The 19,166-nt window shown below is 40.9% G+C and overlaps 1 protein-coding gene across 1 annotated transcript in view; it reads left to right on the top strand.

Annotated features, from left to right (window-relative positions):
- The first annotated feature begins 236 nt into the window (after positions 1–236).
- HIBCH (3-hydroxyisobutyryl-CoA hydrolase) overlaps positions 237–19,166 on the top strand; it is an 86,228-nt gene continuing 67,298 nt past the window's right edge. Inside the window, exons 1-6 of the mRNA XM_075118024.1 lie at positions 237–408; positions 8,560–8,602; positions 9,491–9,631; positions 10,975–11,059; positions 12,261–12,341; positions 14,813–14,865. Of these exons, the coding sequence (XP_074974125.1) occupies positions 368–408; positions 8,560–8,602; positions 9,491–9,631; positions 10,975–11,059; positions 12,261–12,341; positions 14,813–14,865 (444 nt within the window). The 5' untranslated portion in view covers positions 237–367. The remainder of the gene's footprint in view (positions 409–8,559; positions 8,603–9,490; positions 9,632–10,974; positions 11,060–12,260; positions 12,342–14,812; positions 14,866–19,166) is intronic.

Below are 19,166 nucleotides of genomic sequence, written 5' to 3'. Positions count from 1 at the left end.
GGTGTCGGGGGAATGGCACACTAGGGCTGGGTCGGGGTGTTGGGGGAGGGACACACCAGGGCTGGGCGTGGCTAGGTCGGGGTGGTGGGCGGAGCAGAGCTGGCTACGGGATCACGTGGATGCCCAGGGCGGAGAGCGGGCAGCAGCGGTAGGGGGCGCACTCCCCTCCGCCGATACGTGTCCAGGCCATGCTAATGTCACAAGCCTGTACGTCACTTCCGCTTTCTGTGGCTTCGGCGGAGGGTGGTGATTTCTTGTTTCCGGTCTGTGCCGTGGTGGCGCGGCTGGCTGACGCCCGTTGGCTGCGCCGTCCTGGCCGGCGTGTGGCGTGCGCGGGGAGGTCGCGGTCTCTCACTGCTTACTGGGGATGGGGCCGCATTGGGGTCTGGTGGTGAGGCAGCTCCCCAGGTAAAGCGAGCGGGAAACGGACAGGGAGGGGCGCGGGAGTGGTCAGCCGTTCTGGCCCTGCCCGGGGGCTGGGTGTGTCACGGTCACGCCGCCCCCCAGCTCCCTTGGGTGCCTGTCCCTGGTCATGTGAGGGTCACCCATGGGCCCTAGATAAGTGGGTGCAGAGCGTCCCTCTCGTCCCGTTGTCACTGACCCGCCCCGGGACCAGAGCGGGAGGTGGCCTCCTACAGCTGCCCAGAGAGCCCTCCCGCCCCTGCCCAGTCCGAGGCACTGCCCCCTGGTGAGTCCCCGCCTCCTCCCTAGGGCAAGGAGAGGACACCTGTGGGTCTGGCTCCTTCAGGGATGAAGCCACCCTGCCCAGTCTGACATGGAAAAGTGTTGCCAGTTTATGTCAGTGCCAGGGCACATAATCTTACAGTTGGCCCTTAGCAGTCGCTCTTGTTTTAGGGAAGTGCTATTTAAAAGAATCAGCCACAAAAGATCTTCCCACTACTTAATAATGAGGAGTTCGTAGAAGATAACTTTTCTTTTTATGCTGTGCAAATTTTGGTCAGTTACAATTAGGTGTTGTAGGCCACACCTTTGAGTTCTTGCAGTATTCCTGGAGAATGGCAAACATAGCACCTTTCTTTAAAAAATGGTTAACAAAGGACCCAGGGAATAATAGGCCATGTAACTTCAATACCTGGAAAGAGAATAGAAAAAAACTTATTAAGCAATCAGTTTGTAAGCACATGGAGGGTAATTAGTAATAGCCAACAAAGATTTGTCAAGAACAATCATGTTGAAACAGTTTAATTTGCTGCTTTGACAGGTTTCAGAGTAGCAGCCGTGTTAGTCTGTATTCACAAAAAGAAACTGAGGACTTGTGGCACCTGCCTCCGATGAAGTGAGCTGTAGCTCACGAAAGCTTCTGCTCAGATAAATTGGTTAGTCTCTAAGGTGCCACAAGTCCTCCTTTTCTTTCTTTGACAGCGTAATTGGCCCAGTGGATATGAGAAGCAGTAGAGGTGATCTCTTGACTTTAACGTTTTTGACACAGTCCTGTGTGACAATCTCATAAGCAAACTAGGGAAATGCAGTCTAGATTAAATTGCTATATGAGTGCATAACTAGTTGCAACACTGTAGCCATAATAATGAATAGTTTGCTGTCAAATTGGATGGACATAGCACGTGGATTCCCTGGGTCTAGTTCTATTCAATATTTTCACAATGATTTGGATTACAGAGTAGAGCTGTACTTTTAACATTTGTAAATATTACCATCTTGAGAGGTGTTGTAAGCACTTTGTAGGACAGGATTAGAATTTAAAATGTTGATAAATTGGAGAATTGGTCTGCAATCAACAAGATCAAATACAATAGAGATAAATGCAGAGTATTTTGCTTAAGAAGGGGGAAAAAATCCAATACACAAATACAAAATGGAGAATAACTGGCTAGGCAGTGGTACTGCAAAAGAGGACTTGGAGGTTATAATGGATCATAAATTGAAGGAGTCAGCCAGCAATGTCATGCTGTAGCTAAATAGGTAAATGTCATTCTGGGAACTATTAACAGGTTATCGCATGCAACACATAAGAGGTAGTTGTATTGTTCTGCTCTACTTGGCGCTGGTGAGGCTTCAAAGGTGGAATATTCTGTCCATTTTGGGGCACCACACTTTAAGAAAGATGTGGATAAGTTCTGGAGAGTCCACTGTAGAGCAACAAACAAATGGCTTGGAAAACATGCGCTCTGAGGAAAAGTTGAAAGAATTGAGCATGTTTAATCTAAGAAAAAAGACTGAAGGGGAAACTTAAGTCTTCAAACATGGAAAAGGTTGCTATAAAGAGGACATTGATCAATTGTTTTCCATGTTCACTGAGCATAAGACAGGTAGTAACTGGCTTAGTTTGCAACAAGGGAGATTTAGGTTGGATATTAGGAAAAACTTACTATAAGTATAGTTAAGCACTGGAACAGGCTACTTTGGGAGGATGGGGAATCCTTGTCTAAAGTAGTAAAACCCCGGTCAGGGATGGTCTAGGTATACTTAATCCCTCCTTGGTTTTGACAGATGGACTAGATGACTTCGTAAGGTCACTTTTAGTCCTACATATCTATGATTAAAATTATCCTGGGGTGTGGGCAGCAACCTGCAACATTTAATTTTAAAACTCAACCTGCATTTTGGGACACTTGCCAAATATTTCATGGCAGAAATTAATACCCTTAAAATAGACAACAATAAAATAAAAATTTTGAAGTGGGGATCTGATAAAAGTGAAAAAATCTCCATCTATGGGGCTGTTTCCAACCTGGGGCTGTTGTCTGAAGAATTATAGGGGCAAGATCAGAAAAAGCAATTAATGGAGGAGTTAATTAGAGAATTAACCAAGCCCCTGGAGGTCAAAAAGAAATCTATATGGGAATAGGACCCATGTGGCAGGGAAAATATGTATAGTCCCTACCCATTGAGACTGTGATATTTGGTGATTATATATTCATGTCTTCAATGTGCAATTCTAGGGTCATTCTAGTTTTGGTGGGGTACTCTCCCTGAGAGTGAGATTTGTTCACAAGAGGATCAAGCATTTGATTAAAATCCCCAGGAAACGGAGTAGAGAGAGAGAGTTCTCTATATATTTTAGAGAAAGACCTATAGAAGATTGCATATAAGCAATGATTAGTTCAGATCCATTTATGGTGTTTTACAGATTAAAAATCTGCCCTGATCTAGTGAAAGTGACTCAGACTGTTACTGCCATTACTTTATGGAAGTGTATGGATTCTCCTCTGGATTTGAATGAGAAACATCAAGGCATTGCACTCATTCTAATCAGTGTCAATGTTATACCAATAAAATAAAAACCAGCAGGATCTTATTAAAGGGGAAAAGGCAAAATGCCACATTTATTGTGAATACAGAAAATCATAGTAAGCAGTTAGTTACAGCTATAACATTCCATTCAATTTCATATTTATTCACACATTCATTTATATACACACACACGTTCTGCAGGGTTGTTGTTATAGTTACCAACCTTAGAGTTGCTCATGCCAAGCCACTGGCCAGGTGGTCTGGACATGAGGAGGGAGCAGGGCCTTGTCAGATGCTCATCTGATGCTCTTGGAAGTTGGTTTACAGAATCAGACCCCAAAGTTCTCACTTTCTAGAGTCCATTTTTATAGGAATTTCTTCCTATGCCAGTCTATGGGAATTGCTTCGTCATGCTGTTGCTGAATCAATCAGCAGATGGCACATTCCTGACGCCTGAGTGCTGCCAGATGTTATCTTGTTCTTTGGTTCTCCCATTCTTGAGGCTGTTGGGTGGATTCCAGTCTGCCCTCTGGGGGTCCTCTGGTTATTTCCACTTGATGCCTTCTTCAGCCGATGGACACTGGATTCTTAGGCTGGCACCTCCCTGATCATTCAGTTATTATCCACACCAAGCATCCATCCACATACATCCTCTATCTCTATTTTAATCACAATTGTTAACAAAGCGAGATGAATATAACAAAAGGGCGGGGAGTCTCTGGGTACTGTTCCTGTTGCTACAGAGTATTGCTTTGAGTCTCTCTCTGTGTGAGTAGTTGTTGTTACAAAGAATTGCTTTGAGAACAGACTCTGTCTTAGAACATTATCTTAATAAAATTATTAAATCTGTACTAACACAATTAGCAGCTTGCAAGTTCCACACATAGAGGGAGAGAAACAGTACCAAAAACCAAGAGACCTCTTAATTAATAATACCCTGGAATTTAAACTATGGGGAATCAAACTCATTTGTGATTTTAATACAGGACTTTTTTAATATCCAACATCAAGTGTCTCTTCTGCAGCAAAAACACCACATATCTACCTTTGCTTTCTTTAATAATGAGTATACTTTCTTTTAATTGGCGTGTTGAGTTCCTTTACATTCTAGGAAATAAAACTGAGCTGGAGGACCATTTGGTGATGTTAATTATTTTTGTCACGTGTGGCCTTACAAACAAGGATGACAGTGCTTGTGTCATGTGCTCTACTGCACTTCAACCTATGCCCTACACAGAATTCCATGAGGTGGGAGAGTCTACAGATGAAATGCCTCAGACACTTATTCCACAGATTTTTGGATTACCTTGCCAGATGCTTCAGGGAATGGGGTAGATACATCAGCATTAGTTGCAACCGCCTCCAGAGGCTTGATGCAAGTCAGTCATGTAGGGTGTAATTTTCCTGCATGTTTCTGGTGAAGAGAGAGGTGGGAAGAGTAGCGGTAGTAAGGGGATCTGAGAGGCTTAGGAGAGGGAAGAACACAGCCAGGTTAAAGCAAAAACATAAAACCACATAACATATATAACTTGGCCTATTATCAACTGTGACCGGTTGTCTTAGATATTAGTATAGGGCAGTGGTTCTCCAACTTTCGTACTGGTGACCCCTTTCACGTAGTAAGCCTCTGAGTGTGACCTCCCCCACCCCTTATAAATTTAACACACTTTTTAATATATTTAACATCATTATAAATGCTGGATGAAAAGTGTGGTTTGGGGTGGAGGCTGACAGCTCGTGATCCGACCCCCCATGTAATAAACTTGCGACCACCTGAGGCGTCCCCGACCCCCAGTTTGAGAACCTCTGGTATAGGGCATCGCGGTCCCACTCTGTCCTGAGTGGTATCTCTCCATTCACCACTTAAAAAGCAAATCACAGTGAAAAAGCAGCCATTGTGAAACACTTAACACTATAAACTAAACTAACCCAAGTAGTCAGTTCTGGAGAGGGTAGGCCAGGGAGATGCCATCCAGGCCCGGAGCTCTGCTGATAGCCACTATTTAAACTATATTTTTAACAGGCACTCTATATTTCCTAGAATACAAGGTAGTAACCACATTATAAGGCGATAGAAAGGAAGTATGCACTCTGCCAACATGATATTTCTTAACTGGTATGTCAAGGTTATTCCTGTGTATTAATCTCTTAACTATAATCTTTTCAGTTTGCCAAAGTAAACACCAGGGTATTGGTAATATAGTGTGGTGTTCTGAGTGAGATGCTCTGGTGATTATTTTCCCCACGCTGCATGCCCCTGTTCCTTTGGTTTACAACCAAACATTCAGTTTCCCTTCCTCATATTAAATGAGCATAACTGACAGGGGACAAGTCTGACTGATCCTGCTGATTGCAAGTGTCTGTACCAAAGGGCATAGCTATCAGATTAAGCTCATGATTCTTCTATATAAGTCTATGTTCATGTACTCAGGGCCTGATATTGTAGAACGTGTTAGGATGGGGGAAGAAATGGAGAAGTGGAAGAGGAAGGGAGCAGGGGCTGGAGGCAGGGGAGGTGGGGAAAGGGACAGGGTGAGAGGGAGGAAGTAGGTGGTGATAGGGAAGGCAGAAATTACTGGTTGATGTAGCTCCACAATCAGCGTTTGTCGTCTTTTCTGTTGCGTTTGCCTATAAGGGGTGAAGCTATATCCCTCAGGTCCTGTGTGCCTTTGTCTGATGCCTTGCAGGGAGGAGAGCCATCTTTCACCGATGATGTCAAGCTGCTAGGCTTTGAGGACCCCCAGCAGTAGGGTGTGGCAATGCACCAGTGTCTCCCATTGGCAACTATTTTAAAAGATGGAATGGGAGCCCTCAAGTTCCTGCTGAGCAACAGGGATCTGCACTACCCCCGGTCATCTCTTTGATGTACTTCACTGCTGAGCTTACACACACACTTTGTATAATCACAAACAAATAGTATGTATTGATTTGTCAGGGGTATGTGTACCTCTGGTGATATGTAGAGGTCTTCCAGGGGGTATATCAATGCATCTAGATATTTGCCTAGTTTTTCAACAGGCCACATAAAAAGCACCAGTGAAGTCAGTAAAAACTAAAATTTCATACAGACAGTGATTTGTTTATACTGCTTTATACACTGAAATGTAAATACAATCTTTATATTCCAGTTGATTTATTTTAAAATTATATGGTAAAAATGAGAAAGCAAGTAATTTTTCAGTAATAGTGTGCAGTGACACTTTTGTATTTATGTCTGATTTTGTAAGCAGGTAGTTTAAGTGAGGTGAAACTTGAGGTACACAAGACAAATCAGACTCCTGAAAGGGGGACAGTAGTCTGGAAAGGTTGAGAGCCACTGTTTTAAATAATCTGCAGTGAACTTTCTGCTTCTTATGGCTTTGGGAACAGAGGCACTTTTTCAATGTCTTGACATGGAACTGAGTGGGAAACTTCATAAAATATTTGAAACTTCATTACTTGGCAAGTTCCCTAGCTCTTCTAAAGTCTGGTCTCTTCAGCCACATCTTTTGCAAAATCATTTTCTTGGTATCCCTCAAACTGTCGTCCTCCCCTTTGAGCTAGCTGCATTTTTCCCTCTTTTACAGTAAGTATTAGAAGTTTGATTACCAGTACATGAGATTTGGCATTTGAGGCTGGCTTTAAGAATTAGGGAACTGCGTGCTCTAAGTCAAATTTAAAATAATCCATTAGGTTGAGCACTTCTGAAAAGAGCCTGGGAACAAATTCTAGGGGGTTTCACTTTCTGCTATTTCAGGTACTCCTTTAATTCTCAAAGTATTGTGGTGACCTTCCATTGGTCTGCCACTTTAGATTTAAGAGAAGATAAGTCTGTTCGGCTTCTCTGCACCTGGGTAGAGACCCCTTGTACCTGATCTTCCAGAGTTGATATTCTTGCTTCTCCTTCATTCACCTATCCTGTCAGCCCTTGCAGAGAGAGTAAAATGAGATAAGTCATCAAGAAGATATCAAGGCCACAATACAATTGTATCTGCAGCAACTTTCTCCAGCAGGGCCAACACAGACACAGTGCCCTAATTAACCATTTTGTCCAAGGGGCTAGAGTCTCTGTTCTCTTTGTCTTTTAGCTAGTTGTAGAGCCCACAACAGACAAATATATGACTGCTGATTTTCAAGAGATTTGGGGGTACCTTTTCCTTTACTAAGGCTGGGGGTGTTGGTCAGGGGCTCTGTACTACAGATGGAAATAGATATTAGCGGATGGCTCTGGAGCTCAAGGTATCTGTTCCTCCAGGCCATGCAGCACCTCCTGCAGCTCGTTCATGTTAGGTTTTGTACATTCCCACTTGTTGCAAAATGTAATTCAGGCCTAAAAGTAGTTGGCAGCATGCTTTTAAATATATTCTGTTAATGAACTTCAGGTATGGAAAAGCCAACAATAGGATAATATTGGGAATAAAATGAGGAAAGTGATATAAACTAGGACACTGATAATGTGGTTGATTGCACACTGGCAATTCATGTACATGTATAAAAGTTATATAAGACATCTTTTATAGTCAAACTGCCATAGGTCTTGATAAACTGAAAAAAATCTGGTCTCATAGAACTCTGGCAAGCATCATTCAGTCTGCTCCCAAGAATGGGGCAGGATAGCAAAGAGGAAGTAACTATGCAATATTCTCAAAACAAAATAGTTTATAGATCCAACAAAGTAGGACTATATGCCAAAATCTGCTCTCAGATACATTGATGTAAATTGTGCATAACTCATTAGATTTCATTTGAGTTATTCTCAATGCGCACCAGATAAACTAGAGCACATTTTGTCCCCAAATAACTAATTTATATAATTGTCTCTAGAGGTTATGATAGGGGAAACTGAAAAAAATTGCAGAAATGCCAGGGCTAGAAAATATTCCTGAAGCACTGAAACATGCACTGATATTTTTGTAATATGCCTACTAAATATTGGACATTGAGCCAAGCTGCTGATTATAGTCAGGACTTCCTTCTGTATGTGTACAAACTTCCTTTGAAACTTCTAGGCACTTCAGAACTGGCAGTGGTTTGTACGTGTTGACAAATGCTATTTATTTGTTCTTTTTTTCCTGTTCCTTTAAAACCAACAACTATTTAGAATGCTAGAAACACACGTAAAAAAACCCATTTTAGTGATTTACGACAAGTCTGTTGTTTATGACTTTACAGGGTGATTGCTTGTACACTATTCATACTAACCATAATTTAGAAGTTGAATTGTGCAAAGTTGTATACGTTAAGAAAACCTGCCACTGACTTGACATGTACAGCGAGAAACTTCTATCAAAGCTTAGTGCAACTCACTCAGAGCATTTAATTTTTGAAATGCTTTAGCTACCATTGAACTTGGCTTTCTTGTTTCAGATTAAAGCCATTCAACAGATTACAAATAATACTACAGCACTTGGTAAGTATAGGGTTCTATCTGGTCGTGTTAAAAGCCGATTTTGTAACTTCTCCCCCTTGTGTGATAGAGAATAAGTGTATAGTTCTTTAGTTTATCCAATCATGGCAGTATTATACTGTAAATTCAGCTTTTTAATGTTTAGGTCTAATGTTTCCAGTTACACTTCAGCTGGAGTTTACTACAAATTCCTTTTACAATAATAATATAGATTTATTAGTTTTTGGCACCCCACATATTTTGAGTGATTATTCTGTTTTTCTCAGTAGATTCAAACACAATGTTTTCTAGTATGCTAAATTGTCTTCTGAATATTTTAGTTTGCTGACTTTACATTTTAGTTTTGAGTTTTAAATTGAGTTTGCTTATGAATCATTTGAGTAACTTTTTTGTATAATATTGTCAAACATGATCAGACAAGGCCATTTGCCATGATCCCATGTGTACTGTGTTAGATGGTGAGTAGGAGAATAGTCTTGTACATCTATCATCATAACTGATGCAAGTGTTTTCAACGTGGTAGTCTCAGTGAAACAAGATCACAACCATATGTCCTAAATAAAGACATTGAGGAACATAATGTATTTCAGAATGTACAACACAAAATATTTCCAAATATTCCTGCAAATTAATAAGCGCAAAGCTAGTATAATATACTTAGTATGGCTTTCGGAGCAATATTAAAGAGTAGCTGAAATAAATCAATCTTTAAATAATTTGAGAGTTGTGTTGGAAAATGTTAGTCTAGAATTCTGTCAAAATACTCACAATGACCTGAATCACAGTTACGGTGAGTTTTGAGAATGTTTATGGAATTATACTCTATACCGTATGGTTATTCAACATGGAAATACATTGTTTTACTTAGTCTCCCTATTTTTGCATGTACAGAATATGTCCAAACACACAGATTCTGCAGCTGAAGTGTTATTGGAAAAGAAAGGATGTGCTGGAGTCATAACTATGAATCGACCAAAGGCTCTAAATGCATTAAATCTTTCCATGATTCGACAGATTTATCCACAGTTAAAGGTTAGTGGCTTTATTTTAACTCAGCCTAAATTCATACATCTACTGGCAGTTTTAAATATAAAGCTGCCACTTCTTTGTTCTTTCTAATCAATCTGTAACTTCTTGTATGGAGTCACTGACCCAATCATTAAGACCCTGCTTCAACCGGTACTTAAACTTGCACCTAACTAAACGTGTGAGTAGATCCATTGAATTCAGTGAGACTACTCACAGTTTTAAAGTAAGGCATGTCCTTAAATACCATCCTGACCTACAGATTAGGTTGAAGAATCCACATTTGCATGGTAGTTTGGTTCCCCAACTAACTTCCTACATTTTAGTGAAATGCTGAACAGTGTTGCATATGTAGTGATATGGGTTCCTTTCTCCAGAGGTTATGTAAGCTGGGCTGGGGGTGGGGAGTACTTGAACTACTCCAAATCCTCAATTGTAGAAATCATACCACTTTAACTATACTGGCATAAAGTGGTTCAACTCCCTTCTTTAGTGCAGATGCAGTTATATTGGTATAAATGTTTATATTGATATAGCTTATTACCATATGGGAAAGGGATTAAAATAGATGAATATAATGCACTTTTAAAAACTGCATCAACACTGGGAGGCTGTTCGACTATAATTATTTCAGTTAAAAACAAAAACATGCTACACTGATGTAGTTATACTGGTACAACACGCTGTGCGTAGACCAGGCTTTAGTCAATTCATTTGGCTGAAATCCATTAGTGCTACAAGTCATGTACTTCCTGCCCAGTCTGTTTGGGCCTTTAACACCCTGGTCTCCTACTGGCTGAACTTTGAGCCCCAGTTAATACCATCTCAATCACAGAATCTTCTGTGGGTAGTACTGGTAGGAGCTCCTCGCAGGCTGACTGCTCTAGGGTGTGGCAACTCCTACCAGGAATGAGGACAATAGTCCTCACAGGGCACATACTTCTAATAGCAGCAAGTGCTTCCCAGCTGCTTCCCGTTTCTCTTCTGATGGTATTGACACTGAAGCTGTCTGTTGGAAGATTCAGGAAGACCTATCTACATCAATTAACCTTCCAAGCATGAACTAAATGTTTCTTCAGGGGATACAAACTTGTTTTTTTAAGAGTGAAATAATAGATTCGGCAGAGGTTGATGGCACTGACCCAGGAGAAATTTCTACTCAGCTGCATTTGTGGATTTTCAAAGTCCTGCTTTTTGTATGTTTTTAGGGCTCAGTTGAAGTTTAAGGAGGATATGGCTCATTTTCTGGAAGGAGTAAGAAGAATGACCAAAGACAGCATTTGGGAAAAGTGGTTTTAAATGAATTTTTATATATTGGGGAATAATATTTCTTTTGTCCTTCCTCTTAGACATGGGAGAAAGACCCTGAAACCTTTCTAATAATTATAAAGGGAACTGGAGGAAAGGCTTTCTGTGCAGGGGGTGATATCAGAGGTAAGGACTTGAGAATGTGCTGAATTCACCCTGGTCACTGTTTTACAATTGTGACATACAACTTTCAGTGATCAGTTACTTCAATATTCATATCCCCCATTCTAAGTACAGGGCATATGTGAATTAGTGAGATAGAGGTAAATAGATACTGTTGTGCAAGAATCATCAAGGTTTTAATGTGGCCACTGCAAAACATTTATGTATCTTAAATGAGTTCCTTTTCAGTGTAAGTAGATAATACAGAGATAAAGCAAAACTGTATTTGCCCTAGGACAGCTAAATTTTGTTATAATGGTTGAAAAATAACTCTTTATGAGTAGCTGGCTAAAACTTAAAATAGGCGTGACTGAAGTGAATGTGGTAGGAAGAGGGAAGCACTTTGAAGAACTTGCCTTCTCAAAAATATCCCTTGCTACTGAGGGCATCTGTCCTGGCAGTCTGGTGGCCCGGTTAGACAACCCACTGATATTAAAGACCCAAAGAGTCATGACAGCAAAAAACACCTGCTTATATTTATGACTTGCTATAAAGATTGTACCCTATTAGACAGATCTGACCACAGTGATCAATGCATTTGTGTACTCCCTACTAGATTACTTTAGCTAATTTAAGAACTATATACCCTGAAAATGCTCCAGAGGCTGAAAATGCAACAGCCTGTCTGCTCATTGTAAACTAGTGTCCTCTCAGCACTGGGTCCTCATTTTCCAATATTCAGAATCTTTCATAGGAATGTTTTTAGCTATCTGGGAAATTGGCTTTCCCTCTGTGATCATGACCTCCTGTGATCATTCCAGTGAAACCAAACTGTGAAGCTGCCAACCAGTAGGAAAGGCTCATGAATGCTGCAGGCATAATTTATGAGAGCTGGACTTAGATTATCAGATATATTATGACAAGAAATTAGTGGGGAAAAATATGCATGATAATGAAAATAACTCAAGGAAGATGATACTGATTGTATTTAAGTAATTAAAATACATTTTGAAGTCTACTGGTAATTGTCACACTTCCATTTGCTGCACTGGAGTGCTGCAGAAAACAGGGGCCCCTCCTATAGAATTTAAGTCCATTTTGCAGAGTACACAAGACCTTGCTTATTGTCAGTATTTAATATTACAAAGTCATTTTTGTTGTGCTGGTTAAATTTGACCAAATTTTTAAAGCAATTTTTAGTTTTAATTTTGTCTTATTTTACTAGCTATCACAGATGCAGGAAAAGTTGGAGATAGGCTAGCACAAGATTTCTTCAGAGAAGAATACATCCTGAACAATGCTGTTGGTATGTGTGTACAAAGCAATTTCCAAATCTAAAATACCTGTAGAATATTTGTGGTTTTGATTTTTCACAGTGGTGGCTCTAAAGCATAAATTCAACATTTAATTTTATAGAACTGGTAACACAGGTAAAGATTAAATCCGAAGGTATTAATTTCTGACTAAATGCCAGTTTTGGTAACCCATCACTAATTTGGCAGTGGGGAATCCCTTATAGTTTTAGGGGTGCGGCTAAGTATGGTATTCATTTCCCATTTTAAACTGTTAAACAGCTTCTCCATTTCATCTCGGGGGTTGTCAGTAACTATATTTCAGTGATGGGGAAAGTGATTCCTAGATTTGCAGATGAAGTATTTTAGATAATTGTGAAGTATTATTTGTTTAGTTTAGAGAAGACACAAAGAAGATGTGACAAGATACATAAAATGGGCACTCCTATATTTACTGTCTAATAATGTAAGAATGTGGCAGCACTCAATGAAATTAGAAGGCAATACTGCTTTACTCATTGCATAACAATTTGTAGCAGGAGTTCCACTGATTATTACTGTGGCAAGGAGCTTAGTCGGAGTCCGAAAAAGATTGGACCTTTATGTGAATAATCTATTTACAGCCAGAGACACAAGATACTGACTAGAGGGACCATTGTTTTGATGCTGTATGGCAATTCAGGTGTAGCTAAAAGATGTTTTCAGATTAAAAATTCATATTTCTGAAAAGTTAGTGTGTTATCGTACAACACCCTTAGATTATTAAAACAGGCCTGGTCTACACTAAAGAAATAGGTTGACTTGTCATGTCGCTCATGGTTGTGAAAAATCCACACCTCTGCGGGGTGTGGTTAAGCTGACCTAACCTTGCCTATAGGCAATGCTAGGTCAATGGAAGAATTCTTCATTGACCTACCTACCGCCTCTGGGTATCTATGCCAATGGGAGAACTTCTGTTGGCATAGATAGTGCCTACACCAGTGTTTCCCAAACTTGGGATGCCACTGTTCAGGGAAAGCCCCTGATGGGCCGGGCCGGTTTGTTTACCTGCCGTGTCCGCAGGTTTGGCCGATCGCGGCTCCCACTGGCCGCAGTTCGCTGTGCCTGGCCAATGGGGGCTGTGGGAAGCGGAGGCCAGAAAGTCCCTTGGCCCGCACCACTTCCCGCAGCCCCCGTTGGCTGGGCACAGCGCACCGCGGCCCGTGGGAGCCGATCGGCCGAACCTGCGGATGCTGCAGGTAAACAAACTGGTCTGGCCCACCAGGGGCTTTCCTTGAACAAGCGGCATCCCAAGTTTGGGAAACACTGGTCTACACTGATGTGTTACAGTGGCATCTCTCTAGCATTTCAAGTGTAACAAGTCCTGAGAATATAACATCCAACTTATGTTGTTCTCGAATCTAACTTCTGTTATCTCTCCTTTGATTATAAAAGGTGCACAAATCAGTTTTATCATTTTACTTTCTTGTTCTCATGCTTTTGCAGAATCCTACAATGTTTGTACAGTAAGAACACACAGGACTTTATGTAAACCTTTTCCATTGCCTTTAAAGCACATACAAGTTTTTCTATTGATCATGGCTTTATTAAAGCATATATAAAGTAAATGTATATTTTTGATCTGATAGCATTCCTATGAGTGAGATTTTGTATTATGTATTGAAAGCATCTCTAGTGGGTATCTAAAGTTGTCAGCAAATAATGCATCTTATTTATGCAGTCAAAGTAGACATGTAGTACAAAAATCGGTTTAGCAATCCAGGTAGTAATATTGCATTTTCATCTGGGGTGATGGGGTTAAAGTGCACGTCCTTTGTTATATTTGCTAAATACTATTTCCCACTACTCAGCGTGGGGATCTTGTAGTGAAAGACCCTCTTATATATACACATATACAGAAAGAGAGAGTTAAAATTGATGTGGGAACTATAACTCTACATTTTCTTGCATTTTGTGTGCTAGTTGCTATAACTGCATGAGTTGGGATTTTGCAGTTTCTTAGATTTAATTTAAAATACTGACTAAAAAGCATAGCTTCATTCAAAAAAAAAAAAAAGCTGTCCTCGAAGAAGCTGGGACCTTGGTTTTGCTCCTCCTAAGTTAGCCTGGATGTTTAGGTATTGACACACTTACAGTCTTAAAAATAATGTAGGTTTGTTCACTGGTTGCTTTTTAAATGCATTCTTAAGGATGGTAGAAGTGTTTCTAGAACTTGCCCCCTAGAGAATTAACTGACAAATCATACTGAAGTTTTATATAATTTATGAACTACTTCAAGTACCTGTATTGTTGGGTGGTGACATAAAATAACTTTATTCATTATGAATTTAACATTTTATCCTTTTATCTCTTTATTGTATAAAGTAATTTGTTAAAACTACAGCCAGTTAAGTGAAATATCTGTGTGTCAGAGGTATTTTCTTCTAGGCTGGGGTTAAGTGTACAAAAATATATTACATATGCCTAATTGTTACATTTCTGTTAGGTACCTGCCAGAAGCCGTACGTGGCACTTATTGATGGGATTACAATGGGAGGTGTAAGTAAAATATCTTTATAAGTGAGACAGTTGAGATGGCTTGTCTATGTTAATGTAATATTTGATTAAAAACATTGCGTGAAGCAAAATTTACAGAAGTATGTACCGTAACGCCTCGCTTAACGTTGTAGTTATGTTCCTGAAAAAATGCTACTTTAAGCTAAGCGATGTTAAGTGAATCTAGTTTCCCTATAAGAATTAATGTAAATGGGGGGGGTTATGTTCCAGCGAATTTTTTTTGCCAGACAAAAGACCATATATATGTACACACACACAAATACACAGTATAAGTTTTAAACAAACAGTTTAATACTGTACACAGCTATGATGATTGTGAAGCTTGGTTGAGGTGGTGGAGTCAGAGGGTGGGATATTTTCCAGGGAATGCCTTGCTGCTAAATGATGAACTAACACTTGGCCGAGCACTCAAGGGTTAACACGTTGTTAATGTAGCCTCACACTCTACAGGACAGCAGGAATGGAGGGAGGAGACACAAAGATGCATGGCAATGGCTGCAAACATTCCCTGTGGGAACTGAATGTGATGATGAACCCCCGCTATCCCACTGAAGTGCACCACTCCCTTCCACTTTCCAAAGTGCTGATGGGGGGGGGTGCATGTGTGAGAGAGAGACAGACACACACACACACCGTGTATGTGAGAGAGAGATGCGCATTGCCCCTTTAAGTACGCTGACTCCACTCTAAGTACACTACCCTTTTAAGTAGATCAGCAAGTTGAGACAACAGCTGCTGGCAGCAAGCTCCCTCCATCCTGGGCCCTGTCCTGTCCTCCCCTGCTCTGTGGAGATCGGGTGCAGGGCAGAGGGATACCCAGACATCAGCACCCCTGTCCTCCCGACCCCCTCCGCACAGCAAGTAGGAGGCTCCCAGGAGCAGCTCCAAGGCAGAGGGCGGGAGCAGCACACAGCAGTGGGGGGAGGGACCCTTGAACTGCCCGGCAATTGATAGCCTGCTGGGTGGCTGCCACACAGGGAACTTAGGGGGGCTACCAGTCCACCCTGGTTCCAAGCCCCAGCAGCTAGCTCCAATGGGCTACTCTTCCTGCAAGCAGTGGACAAAGCAGGTGGCTGCCAAACAACGTTATAAGGGAGGATTGTGCAACTTTAAATGAGCATGTTCCCTAACTGATCAGCGACATAACAACGAAACAACATTAACCGGGACGATGTTAAGTGAGGAGTTACAGTATAACAGTCATTTAACATAAGTCATTTTCAGATATTATTGGGTGATGCTTGGCCCAAATCATTTAGAAAGTAGTTAATTTTCAAATGTAACGTCTCTCTTTGACATAACCCATTAATATACTGAAGAGGTAATGCAGCTTTTTGTTCCTGTCTCTCAAGTGACCATTGCAGAAAATAGAAAAAACTGATGTGAATCCATATATAATGAACATTAACTCTGGAACTTGCTTTTCATCTGTAAAATACCATCCAAACCTATGGCATGCTCATGACAACTCCAAGAATCTAGTTCTTGATACATTGCAGCCCCAAAATGAATTTAAGAGATGGTTTTACTGTTTTGCTAAAACTAAGCAATAAGTTGTATGTTCTAAAAGTTATATGGTTAAGACTAGTTGACATTTATTTTCTGATTGGAATTATATGCACATATTGTTAATGAGCTGCTCTTTCACATGGAACAGGAGGGAAAAATACTTCTAACTAGGCAAAGTGAATGGGCTAAAGGGAAATTGTATGCATCAGTGACTCAGAATAACTTCATGGGCCAAATATTCACTGCAAATTCTTTGAAGGTGTGTTTGCCTTATCCTCTTTATAGCATTCACATTTGGTAAGTGTAATCAGAGGGAAGGAGATATCATCATATATAAGAGAGTTCTGCCACAGCAGAGCAGACTGCTATATTTAATGATTCTGTTACTGTTAACGATAAACCTGTGCTTTTCTCTGAGGATTTGGTAGTAGCTTTGAAGGCAGCAGAGGACCTTGCAGTTTATTAAGGAGGCTGAAATTTTGGTATAAGAACCGTGAAAGAGTGCGGACACTAGCATGCAGAATCTGCAGAAATTTCTTCCAGCTCTGGTCAGTTTGTTGTTATTTGACACTAACCATAGTTAACTTACTTTCTTAAAGGTTAGAAGTCTGAAATATAAATATTAGTTATAACTGATTAGCTACTGATTAGCTGCACACGTTAGTCCCATTTTGTTTCTTAATGATACCATATTATATGCAATACCGTGAACAGAGTACTCTAAGAAAGATATATTGTGGTCATTTCTCTTTAAATTTGGCTTTTTAGATTTCACTGATAATTCAAATCCTAGCAGAGCACATCACATGATAGAAAATAAAGTTTGTATGTTTGTGGTATAAAATTTGGAAATGGTTAGACCTGGGTCTTTGAGTGATTTGTTTGGTAGTGGAGTGTGTCTGTATGGGCTGAGTTTTCATTTTTAGGTAAGAATATCTGTGTGATCACTGGAAGATCTTTGTTTTCAACCCAGTGATAAAGCATCTTAAAACTATCCGTGGAGATAGCATTGCCTTAAACAATTTTACTGGTGGTGTTTGAGTGAACAGCAACACTGACAGAAGTAGTACCAACAGTAAAAGTCGTGTCTGACTACAGCAAGCTGTGGAAATAAGCCGTGGGAAGGCAGTAACTGACTGAATTGACTATCAATTTCTTAGTTTTGCATATATATATAAAAATCTGCTAGCAGCCGAAAGAGGATAGCATTTGTTGCTTGGCAGATGATAGGGCTAATAGAGTCCCTGGATGAAAGCAAGTTTTTTTTGTTTGTTCCTTGCTTGACTAGTTTTATCTACCTTCTTCTTTTCATCCCTTCTAATATACATAGCTTACTATACCAGTGCCTACCAGTATGTAGGTAGTTTTTCCAGAGTTAAGTTAAACTAAAAAAAGGGAAACTTTCCATTTACAAACCCTCACATCTAACTAAACACAAATACATGGTATCTCGTTGAGGGAGATAAGCTCATGTTGTGGTTATACAGTTGTCCTGAGCTCTTTTCACCCCTTTCATTTACTGTTTCTGTTACCAGCCTTGCTCTCCCTGCCCTCCAGGCTCCTTTCCTTCCCACCTGTAACAGGGCACACCCTGCCGTCAGGTCACTTCTCAGTTTATTCCCCATCCAGGGGGGAAGAAAAAGTACAGACAAAGTCTAGTAATTTTTATACCGGGCCTTTGGCCCCCGTTTTGGACTCATCTATCTGATTCTAGGGTTTGAGGCTTGTAGCCTTCTACTGTGCAGATAAGGGAAACTAGCCATATCCTCTCCTTTGGGTTCCAGCCCAGGGGCCCTGTGTTGGGCAACTAACAACCACACCTTCTAATCCCTTGTTGTTTCCCTAGGCTGCTCCTACCTTTTCCCTGTTTGTCAGCATCCCTCACAGGAACATGGACTCCGCTAGTCCCATTCTGGAGTTTTCTCCTTGTGTGGCTTCTTCCCAGACAGCTACTGAGTGCGTTCTCAAGGTCCTTCTTAGTCTTCTTGGGTTATACTGGAGGCAGTCTCTCTTTCCTTAAGACAGGAGTTCCCTGCCAGTCTCTTCCTAGATTTGGGGTTATATTTCAAGCAATCTCTCTGGTCTTCCTCCTTAAGGCAGGAGTCCCCATAACCGCCCTCATCTTGGAGCTGGGATTATGGTTCAGGTAGTCAGTAATGCCTTCCTTAAGACAGGATTTTTCACAGCTCTCCTCATTAGATCTGTGATTGTGATTTAGGCCAACTGTAGGGCCTTAGCTAGCTTTTCCTTCAGCTGGCCCCTTTTTTCCCCAATTAGTCCTCCAACTTGGAGAGCTCAGCAAGCCAGACTTCTCCTGTTAGTGTCTCCTCTGCTATGAGGCAGGAGGCAGCATATATGCTGGGCTTCCTTCCTGAAGTTCATCCCAATTGGCTGGGCAAGAGGGGAGCCTTGCCCTCCCCGCTCTGCAAGGCTCCTAGTCCCAGGTCCTTAAGGAAACAGTAACAGGTTTTCCCCACTCAAGCACTACATTTTCTTGGGGCTACTTCCTATCTACCAGTATTTCGTATTTCTTTTGGTCTTTGTATACATCAGACCTCCCAAACTCCTAAGGGGCCATGCCATGGTGTGCTGTCCCCTAACCGCTACTACCTCTAAAGGGACAGATTAACCCTCCCACCCTTTAGATATCTTGTGTCCCTTTCTACTTTTTCTTATTCCCCTGTTTTTGTTAACCCATCCACTCTCATCCTATCCCCTATTTTTAGATATTAAATTCAAAATGTGACAATTAACGTGATATTTGCCAAACATTA

Source organism: Caretta caretta, chromosome 11 (genome assembly GCF_965140235.1).
Source record: "Caretta caretta isolate rCarCar2 chromosome 11, rCarCar1.hap1, whole genome shotgun sequence".
Taxonomy (NCBI): domain Eukaryota; kingdom Metazoa; phylum Chordata; order Testudines; family Cheloniidae; genus Caretta; species Caretta caretta.
Note: the sequence above shows the minus strand (reverse complement) of the source record. Positions and strands in the feature narration are given on the sequence as shown.